The sequence below is a fragment of the Daucus carota genome, chromosome 9 (assembly GCF_001625215.2).
Source record: "Daucus carota subsp. sativus chromosome 9, DH1 v3.0, whole genome shotgun sequence".
NCBI lineage: Eukaryota > Viridiplantae > Streptophyta > Magnoliopsida > Apiales > Apiaceae > Daucus > Daucus carota.
Window position 1 is genome coordinate 1,567,807 of NC_030389.2, and position 17,718 is coordinate 1,585,524.

General features: G+C 34.5%; 1 protein-coding gene across 8 annotated transcripts; it reads left to right on the forward strand.

Moving 5' to 3' along the window:
* Positions 1-646: 646 nt before the first annotated feature.
* LOC108202692 (pentatricopeptide repeat-containing protein At1g62670, mitochondrial-like) lies at positions 647-9,457 on the forward strand. 8 transcript variants are annotated; one of them, XM_064084981.1, is made up of 8 exons: positions 647-2,755; positions 3,196-3,629; positions 4,277-4,595; positions 4,689-5,287; positions 5,675-5,851; positions 6,078-6,160; positions 7,692-7,793; positions 9,008-9,457. In XM_064084981.1, the coding sequence occupies exon 1, from the start codon at positions 758-760 to the stop codon at positions 2,291-2,293; it is 1,536 nt and encodes a 511-aa protein (XP_063941051.1). In that variant the 5' UTR covers positions 647-757; the 3' UTR covers positions 2,294-2,755; positions 3,196-3,629; positions 4,277-4,595; positions 4,689-5,287; positions 5,675-5,851; positions 6,078-6,160; positions 7,692-7,793; positions 9,008-9,457. The 8 variants fall into 8 exon arrangements, with proteins under 8 accessions (XP_063941051.1, XP_063941053.1, XP_063941057.1 ...); XM_064084983.1 differs by lacking the exon at positions 3,196-3,629 and having other exon boundaries at positions 4,277-4,440; positions 4,523-4,595; XM_064084987.1 differs by lacking the exon at positions 3,196-3,629 and having other exon boundaries at positions 4,277-4,440; positions 4,523-4,595; positions 5,226-5,287.
* Positions 9,458-17,718: the final 8,261 nt, after the last annotated feature.

The following is a 17,718-nucleotide window of genomic DNA, read 5'->3' on the forward strand; positions in this document are numbered from 1 at the left end:
AATAATCAAATACATATCTTGACGTCTGAACACATTAACATGCTGACCCATCACCATGGGTGGATCGGAAGGGCTTGAGGCTTTAAGTATCAAATAAAAAATTAATAGTAAAATTAAAATTTATATATACAAAAGCACCTTCTAAATTTTTTAATTGTGTATAGTAATAGTTTTGATATGTCTGATCTTATATTAATATAAAAAATTATCAATTTTTGAGATTATTTTTTCAATAATAATTAAATTTCTATTTATCAAATCCTCAATCCACATTCATCGTTGTACTGATTTGATACACAATCATAATTTCATATTTTTAGAAAATTTATCAAGACTCACACAGCAGAACACGAGATAAAAGCAATGAAAACCACATAGTACATATATGTGTTCAAGTCATGCTCGTAAAAAGTGGGAATCAAATTTGAGTGTAACCGGTAAATTTATATAAAAAAATTGAAAAAAATATTATAAAATTATTTATCTGTAATTTTATAAAAAAATATTAGTCCATGCATGATTTAAAAAGAATAAATTTATTCTTTTAAATTTGTGCAATCAACTTTAATTTTAAGCAATCATGAGGATCCGTTTAGCAAAGTGCACAAATTTAGCATGATAGTATGATACAAATATCATTACATTATTAATACTATCAAAACTGCTCTAAGTTCTAACGGACTAATTACACTTACCACCTACTCAATTTCTCAGCATCCCATTTCTGCACATTGTGTAGCTCAGAGAAGCTTCAGCAATGGCTGTCAACAGAGGAGCTCTTCTCATAATGACTTGTTTCAGCTTAAGGCCTCTCAGTGTAAGCCCTTGTTCTCTTTCATCCTCTCTTTTTCGTTCTCATTTTCTTCCTTTCTCTACTAAACCTAACCCTAATTCACAATTTAAAGCCCCCTTTATTCCTTCTCCATCCACCACTCATCCCAAACTTAAACAATTACTCCATCATAAATCTAAAGTTGGTTTCGACAAACTCGACGATGCTCTTCTTGTGTTCGATAAAATGCTCCGTCTGAAATCTAGGCTTTCTGTTGTGCATTTCACACAACTGTTAACCGCCCTCGTTCGAATGGAAGAGTACTCTATTGCCGTCTCCATGTTTAGAGAATTCCGTGTTTTAAGCATTCCTGTTAATATTGTTACCTTTACTACTGCCATACATTCATGTTGTCATTTGAACACACTTGATTATGCCTTTTCATTGCTTGCTGTAATCATCAAGAGTGGTCATGTCCCCAATGTTGTGACCTACAACACTCTCATCAAGGGCCTTCTATCTCAAGACAGGCCTTTGGAGGCTGGGGATTTGTTTAAGAAGCTTATCATATTTCAAGAAATTCAGCCCGATGTAGTTATGTATAGCACCATCATTGATGGTCTCTGCAAAACTTCAAATACCTCCATGGCTCTCAAGTTGTTAAGAAAGATGGAGGAGATAGGTTGTAACCCCGATGCGGTAACTTATAACTCGATCATTGATTCTTTGTGCAAAGAGAGACGAGTCGATCATGCATTGGTTCTTGTGTCTGAAATGACTGACAAAGGCATATCACCTAATGTTATAACCTATAGCACGCTACTTCAAGGTCTTTGCAGCTCCGGCCGATGGGAGGACACTGAGAGTTTGTTAACTGAGATGGGTGTTAGTAAGATCTCTCCAGACTTGCACACCTATAATATATTAGTTGATGCATACTGCAAAGAAGGGAGGACAAAACTTGCTCAAGATGTTATTGAAATTATGATCAAGAAAAGTGTACCTCCTGATGTAATCACCTACAACACACTAATGAATGGATTTTGTTTAAGAGGCAACACTGACAAGGCATTAGAGGTGCTGAATACCATGAGGAGTAATGAGATATGGCCAGACTGTTATAGCTATAACATTCTGATTGATGGTCTCTGCAAGAACAGAAAACTTGACGAGGCCAGAAATATTTTTGATAAGCTTGCTTCGAGAGGTTTGCAACCCAATGTCATAACACACAACATAATGATCAGAGGACTTTGTCAAGAAGGGTTATTTGAGGAAGCAAAGGAATTACTTTCTAAAATGGAAACGGGCATTTGTCTGCCTGATGCTGTGATTTATAATACGATCATCCGTGGAAGTCTTTTGAATAAAAGATATGGAGAAGCAGTTGTACTGATAGAGAACATGCGAGCTCGTAAATTCTCAGAAGATGCATCTACCACGTCCATGGTACTAGACCTATTATCTAAAGAAGAACAAGACCCCTCCGTTCTTGCTTTCTGCAAATGGTTTTTGCAATAGGTACTGAAGTTTATGGTTCATTGTTATGTATTGTCGTCTTTTAACTTCCTCGAGCTCTCTGCTGTAGTAATATGTTTTACTGAGCAAAGAATTATTCTAATTAGCAAATAGCAATGTAAAGGGTTCCATCAGTTAAGAATATGTTTTTTGGAGGCATATCATATAAGGGACTCAGACTGTTCCCATCATTTCCATGAACGAAAATGTTTTTGTGGTGATTACTTGTATGAAGTTCTTATATGCGTTTCCTCTCCAATTTATATCTTGGTCAAGAGAATGGAGGGCTCCATTTCTTAACTCATTGGTGTACGATTTAGACATTGCAAAATCAAACTCCGCTTGCACCCTTCCCACTTTAATGTGAAGATGTAAGATCACAGTCTTCCTGCTTTGTTATGGCCCCTGCCTCCCATGACAGTTAAACAGGAGCACAATGCACAATGGCACTGAGATACATTGAAGGTATGTCAAAACTTTTTTCTTTTGACAATTACATGGCCCAGTAGAAATAGTGTATACTGCAATATTAATAAAAAAATGCAATCGATAAGTAAACAGAATGGAAGGCAAATTCAGTTTTCTTATACTGAATTTTGGTTCTTATTATCATATACCAAAGTAATATGTGACAAAATCAAATCCTTTGATCCTTAAATATTTCTTTAATATCGGCTCTTGGAGTGTTTACCTCATCCTATCAGTTTCTGGTGCAATATTTATTGTTGTATTGAAGCAATGACTGATATATCGTGACATTTAAATGCTATGATCCCTAAACTGACAGATCATTTCATACTCTGAGCACCACAATTCCGAACAAATTTACCCAGCTAATAGCGAATGTACTATTGCTTGATGAAATACTTATATCGAATTAATGTACACTTTGGGCTATTTTGCAGGCTTATACTCTTATGTTGTGTTTGGTTGGGGTGAATGATTCCGGAAAGAATGGAATGAAAAATTAACTATATTATGGGCAATTGTTAACAAGTTTCATTCATTTCTCCATTCCATTCCTTACATTATGTGCTAGAGATCATACATTCAATTTGAGATGGAATGCTCCATTCTCTCCTACCCCCAATTTCTTCTCAAATCTCATCATAGCAATTTTGCCCTCACTTACATTTATTCCAAAATTTCCCTCCTATCTCTATTAATTACAAGTAATTTTACTCATTCTATTCCATTCTATCCAACCAAACACAACATTAGAAATAGAAGCAGAAGTTGTGATGTCAAAGTCGATATAAATAACTTTTCGAATTGTGCTAAACTTTTCTTCGTTTGGTTTATTTTTGCGCAAAAGTTCAAGAATATGCAGAAAACGCAGGTAAACTGGCATTCTCTAGTATACTTATCTACAATTTTGTGCCTATATAGTCTGGAGTAAAAATAAATGATGTGTAGTACTAGACTTCAGATGCTGCCAATTGTCAGCAGCTGCATCTTTAATTAATATCATTAGTCATTAGCATCAAACGACATCCATCCGTTATAGTTTTGCGATATCAAGAAACTGGGAGCCAAAAGTGTTGTTTAGTAAATATGCACTATGCTGAAGATGACTTGTGAGAGTGTGTTTGCACAAGTAGTAATCACGAGTTTCTAGTTCATAAAAAATTCTGATGGAACTTGTTTACAGTGTTCGGAGTAACCTGCAATTGTCATATTCTTCTTCTTATCTACTTCTATATATTAAAGGAGAACCAGGGGCAAAAAGAGCAAAAATAATACCTGTGAATTTCCGTATATACCCTCGGTTTTTACAGAATTTTGATCATACCCTCAACTATTATACCGGATTATACCCATGTTTTCTAGACCCGAATAGTAGCCTGATCGTTTTTAGCTCAATACTCCTCATTTTCTTCACGATCTATAATAGTTTCTCAGTATGTATATTGTCATGATGTTTGGTTTAGCATAAGTATTCTTGTGACCCACGATTTCTGTTTTGTGATGGGTTGCCTATCGTAGATTGGGTCGCAGAGAAAAGGGATTGAACAATATCAATTGGGTTTACGAGGCACACCATTCTTCCAATGGATGGTTTCCCTAAAAAACTTGGCAGGAGAAGTTGTACCTGATCAAAGACATTCGATATTTAAAGCGAGGGATAATCTTGTGTTTCTGAAACGCTGGTTCTTCAATTTTCCTTTACAATCATATCATCCACTGTTTTCTGTGTAAGAGATTAAAATGATTAACCGGCTATATTTTCAGTGCCACAGTGGGGGGTATACTAGACAGAGCCATTGAAGCAGAGGGCTGAAAGCATGGAGATTTTATAAGGCTGGTAAGGTTTTGTAGCCTATGTATTATTATTTTCTTCTTCTGTATTACTCAGTGTTGTTTTCATCATTTCCTGCTTAAACTTCCAAATGTGCAGGATCAAGTTTCAAATTGTTGTCCTGGCTTATTAGGCACAAATCACTTGATTATTTTGTTGATAAGGAGCTGGAGGAAATGATCAGAATAAAATATTATGACGCACTCCATTCCCCGTTCAAGAATGAAACCAATTAAGATGTTGACAAACATCTTTTCTCAATTTAAGCCTAATTTTTACTCCCTCCGTCCCACCAGGTTCTTTACGTTACTTTTCGGCACGCATTTTAAGACTCTTATAAAATATAGTTCTATAATGTGTTTTTTTATAAAAAAAATCCTGAAAAAAAGTTTGAGGTTTAAACTTTTATTCAAAAAAAAATAATTTAAAAAAACGTTATTGAACTATACTTTATAAGAGCCTCAAAATGCGTGCAAACAGTGAACGTAAGCTTCCTGCTGGGACGGAGGGAGTATCTGTTAACAAGAACAAGTGAATTCAATTTATATGTAGATTATGTAGGTAAGTGGTTATGCCATACTTCTATTTTTGTAACTTGCTATCCTCTAACTCGAGCTTCATTTCATTACCTTGCAGCAACAGAAAAAGCCCAGAATATATATTGGATGCATGAAGTCTGGTCCAGTCCTTGCCCAAAAGTAAGTCTATTTGTAAGCTAAACATCTTTAGATTTTTCTTATTTTCTTATACAAGTATATGGGTGAAAGGTTTCTAATATTAAAATCAAATTATTAATCCTAATATAGTAGATGCCAGTAGTCTTAGCTATAAAAAGCAAAGTTAAATACATCTACTGATTAAAACTGTTAAGTTTTAAAGGTCTCGCAAGGACTACTGCAGTAGAATCTGACCGGATTGTCGGTGAGTTTCTGCAGCAGTTGTAGGAAAAATATGTAAAGGGTGAAATTGAAGATATATTAGGGGAAGTTGCATGGACTAGGGGTCCAAATGCGATACAGTGAGTTCTTGTTTACTTAAGATTGCAATTAAATCCCAAATAACTTGTTTGACCACTTCACTGGTAGGACATTGGACAAAACTATATCAAATTATGGAGTAAGGCTCGCTGCAGCTAGAGCAGCGCAGGACTCTATTTTAAGTGGTTCTCCGGAACCAGCAGTTTATATGTATACAGTACTATACCAAATTGCCAAATATAGCAGCAGTTTAGGTGGACACCTGTTTATAGCATGTGCTGGATGGTAAGTTTGTCACCTTCTTTTCCTATGCTAACTCTATACATGATACATTTTATAAAAATAGAAATGTACGTTTTATTTCGAGCTTAAATATCAACAGCGTTTGTATTTGGACCTCCATTTTACTTTTCTTCTAGCAATGTTCAATGCTGGCAGTATCATCAGTAGATTCACCAGGACTGCTGATGAACTCTTTGGCATGTTGATTGTTTTTCTATTCATCCAACAGGCCATCAAAGTAGTGTTTAGAGCCAGAAACAAGATATAGTCATTGTTGGACATGGAATTGCAGGCCTGGCTACTGCTACACAGGTTACAAAATTCAAGATTCTGTATATTCCCTTCTGCCAGTATGTTATTGTATGCATGCAAACCGTAAAGTTACCTAAAAACTTAGTTGTTGGAACTAGATAAGAAATTTAAATTCAGATTTTATTACTCTTACATTTCTTGTAGAGCTAGCTGGGTGAAGAAACTGGTTTGTGGAATGTTGTTTTTGACTAAATTTCATAATCAACTCGGATGCAAGTGTGGCCCCAGTTCTTACACATGTTATGTATAAGACCTCTACTTACAATGTAAAGATGCTGTTCATTTAAACCGGACATTTGGTACTTCTACAATGACAGTCTCACTCGATAGTTCAGCACATAGTAGGCTTCAGCAATAAAGTCCAAGAAAATAGGAATGCAAATCTAGCTTAAGATGACATTCACACATCTATAGTCTATACACTTAAGAGCAAGTCCAATGCTAGATGCTATATATCTATTGCTATTGCTATAATATAGCACCAAAAAGTGTTTTTTGGTGCTAAAATAAAACTTGCACTCCAATGCTAAGTTCTATAACTAGTTTCAAATTCAACCAACTCATTAACTTTTACCTAACTTCTATATAGAACCAACTCTTTAACTTTTACCTAACTCATTAACTAGTTTCCAATTTCTATTTATTGATGATGTGGCAACATGGATGGATCCATCCTTGGTTTCAAATATAGAACCAAGGATGCATCTATGCATGGATGCATTTAAATATAGCTCCCCTTTGGAGTTGATTTTTTTTACTTTTGATGCTATAATATAGCAATAGAACCAAGTATAGCATTGCATTGGAGTTGCTCTAAAAGAGTAATCAAGTTTGCTGAAATTGATTACGTGCGTCAAAAAAAAGATACTAGCCTCCACATTGCTGATGATCTGGTAATGGGTATATAACTACACAAACAATAATATCCTCTTATAATTATTTACTTGCTTAGAAATTGAATATGGAGATGTGGAATTGGGGTTTGATTTAATTAGGGGAAGAGCGAAACTTAGCCTAAAAGATAAGTGGAGGAGAGCGACAAGTAGTCTTAGTGTTAAAGAGATGATGATCTTCTGCGCAGAGAGAGTTGATCTCAAGAATATGGATGTTCAGTTAGAGAAGCACTTGAATAGGATTCCGTCAATTAACTTGTAACCATATTTGCCTCTGCCTAAAGAAGATTGGGAGCTTGATCTATGTAAGCTGGAGATAAAATACTATAAAGCTCTAGGCACTTTTGATCCTGTATATAGGGGCACATATGAGGAAACAGATGCTACCTTTCAAGAATTTATTTGTGATTTTTTTTGGTTATCTAACTTGTGTTTTCTTACCATTCTCGCATTCTCTTTGTAATATGTTTCAGCTACTCTAATACAATTGGATGCATTAGTTCTCTTTTTAAGAAAATTGTCTTTCAAAGTAGTTGGGATAAATTGAAGCTTGCTATTGTTTTGTATGATTACTTTTTATACCTTTTTATTTAATTATCTGAAAGATCTCACCAAACTTCGTCATTCTTATATCACAGTGAAGCTGCTGGATTGGGGAGAGGACGGGAAGGCCATTAGTGCAGAAACTGCAGCTGTGATGTAATCGTATTTAGAGAAGGATCAATTACATTTAACATACGGTAAATCTAATTTTCACCTCCTCGGTTACAGATAGATATAAGAAGTGATAATATATATAAACTACGATATCAGACGAAGCCTTCAGGACATTGATTCATTAGGTAGTAGTGTAGTACTACCATTCCCAAATTAATTTTTCTTCTGAAATAAAAACTGAATTAAATAACAAACTGTAGAGCAGGAAGTGGTAGGGATAGCAAGTATGACTAGGAGTCAAATTAGTACCAAAAATCAGTATAGGCTGGAGGTCATTGATATCACATACCCAATAAGCCATTAATATTTAAGATTAACCAAGACACTTGTTTGGGACAAAATATATAATCTAAGACTAATAGTAACCATGAAGGATCAAAATGATTATCAAATTGAAGGTAGATTGAAACAACCAATATTTTCCATTAATACCCTACAAAAAGTCTATGCCTGACAAAAACTCTACCAGGAACTGCATTACATGGAATCTTAAATTTTAAAGTTACACAACATGTAATATTATGCATATAAGCAGACAATATCCGCAACCATTCGACAACTCAAACTAGACCTGTTGTGGTAAATAGAAAGGGGTTCTCTGTTCTCTTAACTTTTCACCTGTTCATATTAAAATTAATACATGATGCACACTACACAGAGTATAAACTACTGATAACAAGAAAGGAAACAACTTGGTGATGAGAGTTGAGACTAAATACCTCCTTGGTTACTGTAAGATACTTAATTTTCAAAGTGAAGTCAATGACTTGGATGGATTTGATTCCGGTTACTTATACTGCAAAGATGTGCTCCCACTAACAAAATGTTTATTTATTTATTGTTTTTGTCAAGTAATAATATAGGGTTCCATGTCTCTGAGACTCTGACAATATATTTCTGCAACAATCTATCCGCGGTTTTTACCACCGACACACTATCTATTTTTTATGTGAATGCAAGGTGTCATGTTACTTATCTGCTCTTTAGATACCCATTCTGGGGTTTCTATCTTTCCACTATAAATAAGCTTAATGTTAATTATCCACTAAAAGTTTTTGATGAATAATCTATTTATCGGCATGACTCAGGGAATCTATCTATTCTATATGTAATAGGAGAGCTAGGGTCTAAAATAATGAGATATTTTGTTTTAAAAAAATTGTGAGACATCATGTAAAAGTACATTAGCGCCCCTTTATACTTTGTCTAATGCACAACCATTTTGCTTCACATTCAGCGACGGTCTTGGTGATGATAACACGAGGGCGACCACCTCCTTGTTGGGGGATCCATGCACCACGAAGAGGCTAAAGTCGCTGCGAAGGATGAGGCGGAGCTCAGGAACGACCAAGCAAAACAGGAGGGAGGTGGAAAGGATGACAAACGGAACTGGAAAGTAAACAGGCACGTAATCAAGAGGCAAATAAAGGGGGACACCTAGGCAGGAACAGGGGTAGATTGGTAAATCACAGAAGATTAAAATGTGACATGTTGTGTAATAAATTTTAGAAATTATATTTTGAACTCATGTACAAATTGCAGAGTTATATAAAGCACAGATCGGTTCTAAGCGGGTCAGTAAGTGGATTAAATATATATGTGAATATTCAGTTGTAATATTAGTATATTTAAATATAAAATCATGTCGTGATAAGAATTTAAATTTATAATATTTTTGATAAGACTCCCTGTGCCCCCTGAATTGTATACAACTGTACACGACACTCATTTTAATACTCTCTTAAAATATAGTTTTATAACTTATTTTTAAGATTTCTTTTTTTTTTTTAAAATCCAAATTTGACATATAAATTTTTATTGAGAAAAAAAAAATTTAAAAATAAACATTAAAGTGCGTACCGAGCAGTGAAAAAATGTATAGAAATGAGTAAGGAGTGAGTATATTTGTTTTTAATTTTTATATATACTTACGATTACGTTATAAAAATAATATTTTAAAATTAAAAAAATAGCAACTAAACATCATTTTTACTGGTTTATTCCACTTAACGACCGCTTAAGCAGCTTAATTTTAAACAATACTTTTCCCCCGCTTAGTACAAAAGCTAAGCATTTACGCGTAGTTTCAGTCTAGCCGACAACTTACTTGGTTGCTTAAGACGCTTTCCAGAGAGTGACAAATTGATATTTAATTTCAAATTTAAAACTTAATCAAAAATTTGTGTATTAGTGTCATCACAATCATTCTTTTTTTTTTTTTAGTAATACTTGTCAAATTCAGGATTTGTATTTCTATTTCAAATAGTCATTCTATAAATCTATAATAAAACACTCTTTATTACTTCACGATAAACTTTGTGCAAGGAATATATGTGGTTTTAATTATATATTAAGGTCGAATTTAGATATACACATATGTTCAATTTGATTGTGTTGGTCGTTATGTTTGAATTGATCTCACTGATTTTTTTAGTCGATTAACTAGCTTTGTTTTATATTGGTTTAAGTTTTACGAAAACCCCTTTTGTATTTGACATTTTGCAGATATGTATCTTTTAAATAGAAGATTATCAAATATATTCATATCCCAGATATTTCTGCTCGTAGAACATGCATGATATTTGGGTGTTCAATATAATAGTGGTTTTAATCCAACTTTTATTATAAAAAATGGATTTATAAAAAATTGAGTGAAATATTATAAATTATAATGCATATAAAAGATACAGTTGAAATAATGAAATATTATTCTTTAATGTTTTAATAATTAAAAAATTATTTAAATTATTTTATAAAATATTAATTTCGATATAATATACAGCCCGTGCCTTGCACGGGTTTTTACGCTAGTTTTTTGATCAATTTAGTGATATTGCTCGGTTTTCATTCGATACATTCATATTTAATAGGTAGGGTCAGGGTCCGGGTCCACACATTCAATATCAGGACATACTGTCAACGGGAAAAAACCGCTAGACGTTTTAATCCTGAATTTTTGATGAATGTGCAGGGGTGCTACGGTGGATTCAACAGAAAATTGTCTCACTCTAGGGTTTTTCTCATTCAACAGCATCTTTTTTTTTCATCGGAATTATGCTACTGACGTTTTGACTATTCTCGACCTTAGCAGGTGTTTGTTTTTACCAAAATTTGCAGGGTTAAAAGCCAAGCCTATTTAATTTCTATAACAATGAAGTACGTGTTTTTGTGTATGAATAATTAAAAGATCGAATGGATGAATATCGAAAAGAAAATAAAAGACAAGAACACAATCAATTTTGGTGACGCGGAAAACCCCTTGTAAAAGGTTAAAAACCGCGGGTGGGAATGTCCCAGCCAAATATCCACTATAATGTTGTAATATCAGCTTACAAGTATGAGAAATACAAGATAAAAGCATAAAAAGATGTTGTCATCAGCTCCAAAGGAGTTCACGTTCGTCATCAATGTGCACCCGTCGGCAGCAGAGAGTTCCCGTCGGCAGCATGACTTGAGAGAGATGAAGATGTGTAATCTCAGTTGGTAGAAGATGAAGAATCTCAGCTATTGTATGTTAATGTATGTATGTGTACGTGCATTGGTTTGTATATCTAGGGCTTGATTTAGGGTTTACAAGTAAGAAAAAGAACGATATTAGGTAGAAGATGAAGTTGTAGGCTTATAGAAGTGGATTGATGATGATAATGATTCTGAGTTGTGGTGCAGTTATGTAGTATGTGGGAGATATATCAGAATGTGTAATGTAGTTATCCTCTCATACATATTTGAGGCTATATATAGCTCATGTAGTTAGACTCCTACTCTCCCTCTAACTCCTATTTTTCCTCCTTTTCTTGCTCCACGTGCATGTTAACTCCCTCCTATATTGCTGGCACTTCTTCAACTACTGTTTGAATTCTCCTCCTAAATAGGTGGGCTTGTTAGGACTCAGTCTTCATGCTTATCCACTTGTTACATCACAGTTGCTTTCTCGTCATGTCGATGATTCATCCCGTCATGTTCATGCATGTCCCGTCATGTCTTGACACCTGTAAAATCTGGGTACAAACAATAGCCCCTAATTTTATTGGGTGGAGACATGCAGCCAATGAAATTACGTCTTGAATACTCTGTTTTCCTCTGATCAATGCAAATAGGAACACCGATGCTATGTGAAAATACCGACGCTTGCAACACATGATCACGTCATGTCGATTTGTCTTGTTCGCTATTGTCTTGTATCAAATCTCTATCTCGTTGTGTCGTTATAACGTCATCTCGAGTTGTCATCATTGTCCAGATCTTCTAATGGTGAAAACACCGATGAGTAGATGCTCTGTTGTCGTCATATTCACGTTCTAAGATAAGAACCTTTGTATACGCTCTAGTTGTTTATAGGCTCGTATGTAGTTGAAATCAACCCCGTAATATTAACATGTCAAGTTGTATGATGTTGCTTTGCATTATATATGTAAAGCCCCTTGTAGATGTCTTCTGACATGTGTAAGATATTGTATATATCTTGTCATTGTCAGTTGCATATTTTGATGTGTCCATGACTTGAAATTGGTTCATGTGACCCCTTAATTGGGAGTGACTATGACGTAATGGATAGGAGTACCAACACGTAAAGTGTTTTAAAACATGTCTTCCGTTCGTAATATGTAATTTGTAGACCTGATGTGTAACTCGTCATCATAGCTATAACGTGATATGATGTTTGTAACTGTATATGTCACTTATAATTATAATGTGTGACATGTGGTTTAATTTGTCATGACACGTGTAGGTGGTGACATGTAGAAATGTATATTGTGATTTATATGTAATGTGTCCGACTAAGGGTCATGACTAGTGTAATTTCGTGGAGCATTCGTCGTCATCATATGTTAAATACGTCGATGTATATAAACTTGTGATATGCGTAATTGTAGTCGACAAATTTATTTTTTATAACGTTGGTGCACGTAGTATATGTATTCGACAAATATATATATTCAATGAATATATAATTTTCAGACGTTGATGCATGTAGTATATATATTCGACAAATATTTAATTTTCAAACGTTGATGTATTCGACAAATATGTTTATTTTCAAACGTCGATGCATGCATTCGTAGGCTAGTTAAAAGGCCTTTCCCTCTTGAAACTTAGCTCGTAATTGTAATTGTGATTATGTAATTATTAAATACATAATGTTGAAATGCATCATTATTCGTGGCGTCGTAAGTTATTTGTGAAATGTGTAGTGTTGTCGTCACCATCATTCGATAATGATCAACCGTAGTAGGATGGGTGATCAGCCCTCCTTGTCTATTAATATGTATCTAAAATATACTCATGCAATATCATGTCACAATAAATATCATGATGAAGACGTCAACTTTAAGCAGTTAAACATGGACAATTTAGAATAACTTGCATAACATATTTCAAGACACATATCTATCAAGTAGAGTAGCAAGTCATGTAAGAAACAAGCACATGTGACATTATGCTTAGATCACAAATCATTCAAGCAAACATTTATTCGAAGCATGAAATATCATCTGAATGGCATAAGCCCAAGTAAAGATCGTAATCGACTTATTATCATATTGCTACAGACTAAGAGAATAAAGAGGATGAGTTCACTTACATGTGATAAAGCTTCAAAAGTAGCATGTTCAAGCCCCTGGGGACTTGTAATTCGTAATGTCTTGTTGAATCAGGTTGAAGTCGTCGGACACTTCCAAAGGCGTCAATGATTCATGTCCCGTCATGATGTTGACTGTCATGTCAGTTTACGGATATGTCCATAAGTTGATGAGGTTGTACCCCTTTCTGGGTATATGTCTTGTACCACGTTCGCCTTGTCATCAAGCTAACCTTAATTAAGTATTTTGGACTGGTCGATAGTCCATTTTTGATTCTTTCTTCTAGTTTATCTTTCGTGGTCATGTCATGTCTTTTTTACTTCACATCATGTTGAACCAGTGATGTCGATCGTGTTTAGGGTATGCTATATTGTCCCCTTGTGGCGATTTTAGGACAAGTCCCAATCATGTCCTGTTGAGATAGTAGATTTGGACTGAAATCAGCCACAAAATTAGCAAAATATGTGACTCGATCGTTGTTTGTGACTCATAGGTGATAATGTATTCGACATGATCTGTCATGTTTCTAGAGTTCATGTCTAGTTGTCACGTCGATCATCATGTCAAGACTTCATGTCCGACTGTCACGTTGTTATTTTTACACTGTCACCATGTTTGCTAGTCATTCTGGACACTCGACTTCATGTATGATGTCCCTTTTGATTTAGTTGTTTGCTTTTCGAGTGATTATCATAATGCTGTTTGATTTCCATTTGACATGTATGCGGTTTGAGTTGTCATCATTTAACTTGTGTATGTTCATGTCGAGGCTGCTACCCATCATGCCGTCTTGATCCCAAACGAAGGTGTCCATTCTTTCTGTCAAAAAATCAATTATGTCGGTTTCTCTCTTTGGTGTCATGTCATGTCCTCTTGTGGTGTTGTTTTTTGTCGTTTAGATGTCATCCATGTCGTGTTGGTCATGTTGTGTCACGTGTGATTTACTAGTTCCCGTCAGACGTGATGAGATTAGTGTAACTTGTTCATGTCAATCTAGTCGTACATGTCATGGTCGTTTGTGGTCACTTCAATTCAGCCAACCCGTCGGACATCCCCATGTTTGTAACTAGAAATCTTCTCGCCATGTCAACCAAAGTGATGTGATATAGAAAATCAGTGTATCCATGATGCCTATCTCTTGTAGCCCCTTTTGAACCGATTAATATGCGCGTCGACGTGAACTCCATGTCATAGAAATCATGTAAGTGCTTCGCTAGTTTCCCACAGACGGCGCCAATTGTTTTTACCAAAATTTGCAGGGTTAAAAGCCAAGCCTATTTAATTTCTATAACAATGAAGTACGTGTTTTTGTGTATGAATAATTAAAAGATCGAATGGATGAATATCGAAAAGAAAATAAAAGACAAGAACACAATCAATTTTGGTGACGCGGAAAACCCCTTGTAAAAGGTTAAAAACCGCGGGTGGGAATGTCCCAGCCAAATATCCACTATAATGTTGTAATATCAGCTTACAAGTATGAGAAATACAAGATAAAAGCATAAAAAGATGTTGTCATCAGCTCCAAAGGAGTTCACGTTCGTCATCAATGTGCACCCGTCGGCAGCAGAGAGTTCCCGTCGGCAGCATGACTTGAGAGAGATGAAGATGTGTAATCTCAGTTGGTAGAAGATGAAGAATCTCAGCTATTGTATGTTAATGTATGTATGTGTACGTGCATTGGTTTGTATATCTAGGGCTTGATTTAGGGTTTACAAGTAAGAAAAAGAACGATATTAGGTAGAAGATGAAGTTGTAGGCTTATAGAAGTGGATTGATGATGATAATGATTCTGAGTTGTGGTGCAGTTATGTAGTATGTGGGAGATATATCAGAATGTGTAATGTAGTTATCCTCTCATACATATTTGAGGCTATATATAGCTCATGTAGTTAGACTCCTACTCTCCCTCTAACTCCTATTTTTCCTCCTTTTCTTGCTCCACGTGCATGTTAACTCCCTCCTATATTGCTGGCACTTCTTCAACTACTGTTTGAATTCTCCTCCTAAATAGGTGGGCTTGTTAGGACTCAGTCTTCATGCTTATCCACTTGTTACATCACAGTTGCTTTCTCGTCATGTCGATGATTCATCCCGTCATGTTCATGCATGTCCCGTCATGTCTTGACACCTGTAAAATCTGGGTACAAACAGTGTTGTTCAGAAGTTGTCAGACTGCATTATTCCTTCTCCATCCACCACTCATCTCAAACTAAAACAATTACTTGGTTTCGACAAACTTCACCATGTTTTTTTGATGATTACTAATATAATTTTGAGTTCAGTTGTGGATATCGATAATAATAAACTAATATCTTGAATAATAACTTGAAACTTACTACATCAATTCTTTCTTTGACGGAACTTTACTCGGATAATCATGAAAATAAAATTCATAAAATAATTTTGTCAAATTAAAATTTATTTGGTTACTACATTGATGATAATAATAAACTAATATCTTGAAACTTACTACATCAATTCTCTGTTTGGGAACTTTAATCGAATTCAAGTTCGACCGGGCCTTTAATTTCAAGTTCGAAGCTCGGCTCGTAAATAGTTCGATAGGCTCGAGTTCGTCTCGAAACCTCGAATCGAGTCACCAAATATTGACAAAAACTCGAATTATGATTGGTTCGACTCGAATTCGATCCGATAAAATATATAAATTATAAATAAAATATTAAATATATTTGTTAAAATATATTTATAATAAAAAATTAAAAAATAATAGAGGTTCGATAAGGCTAGCGAACCTTACGAGCCGAGTAATTTGAAGCTCGAGCTCGGCTCGGTAAAACATCCAAATAGCTCGAGCTCGAGCTCGGCTCTATTATTACCGAATCAAATTCGAATATTTACCGAGCCGAGCTCGAGTAGCTCACGAACAGTTTGGTTTGTTTACACCCCTAGAATCAGCTACATGGTTTGTATATTCCAAACCCATACTTGGTGTTTGGTTGGTAAATACAAAATCTCAAACACATATCTTAAACCCTCAAGATAAGGATTTTTGATACCAAGGGGGAGGTGGATATGAGATGGAGGTATGAGATAGCATTTATTTTTGATTTTGTTAATGAAATAATAATGTTTAATACAAAATTAAATCAGTGATGCAAAAATATATGACAACAATAATTTCATTAATATTTTTAATTAATATAAATTAATAACTTTGAAAAATAATTGTATATTTTGATTCAATCACTCAGCCAAACACACACATGTTATCAGCCAATTCTAATTTAACCTCATATCAGTCCTCCTCGAACCAAACCATCCCTAATAGTTACTTGTATGGTTGATCTTTTAAGATAGTCTCATAAGAAAATGCCTGAGATTGAGAAGTTATCGAATGTGATGGATGTCTAATGTGATGCAACCGTATCTACAAATATTGCTTTCACCATATGGAGTACATGAAGTTGCAGATTTGGATAAGAGGGCAGTAGAGCCCCTATTTAAATTGGACCCGTAAAATCTTACAAGAATATTGAAAATGAAAGACATTTTTAAAGGGATAAATATCAAGTAGGTCACTCGTTTCGTCTAAATGTATCAATTGAGTCACTGATTTCCAAATTGACTCAAATAAGACACTAATTAGAAAAATTTGTATCAAAAATATCATTCTATCGTTAGTCGAAATTTTGAAAGTATTATATATTGAGTTTTGCACATTTTTTATGAATGGTATTACATCCAAATGAAAGATTCCGAATTCTACTATTTTCGCTAATATTTTTATATTTTTATGAATGGTATTAAAATAAAATGTGTATTTCATCAAATACACATCTTTACGTCCGAGGACATCAACATGCTGACACAGGGAGGATGGGAATAGCTCGGAGCTTAAGCACCTAGTGCCAAAAAAAAGAAAAGAAAATTAATAAGAAAAATAAAATTTTATATATACAAAAGCACCTTCTAAATCCTTTTAAAAGTGTATAATAGTAGTTTTGATATGTATTACCTTGTATTAATATAAAAAATATCAACATTTGAGATTATTTTTTCAATAATAATTAAATTTTTATTTATCAAATCATGAATCCACGTTGGTCGCTATGCTGACTTGATACACAATCATGCATCAATCATATGTCAAGTTGTCAGAAAATGTAGTCAGAGATCGCTCAATAGAACATATGAGATGAACCCATGAAAGCCATAGTAGATATATGTGTCAAGTCTCGTAAAGAGCGAGAATCAAATTTAAGTGTAATCGATAAATTGATAGGATATTTTAAAATATTTATACGGATTATTTAATATTGTTTACTAAATCGGAATTTTCAAAATTTGTTTAAAGCCCGTACTGTTTGAGAGGGTTGTTCAAAGAATTATTCAAAACTTGTCTGTC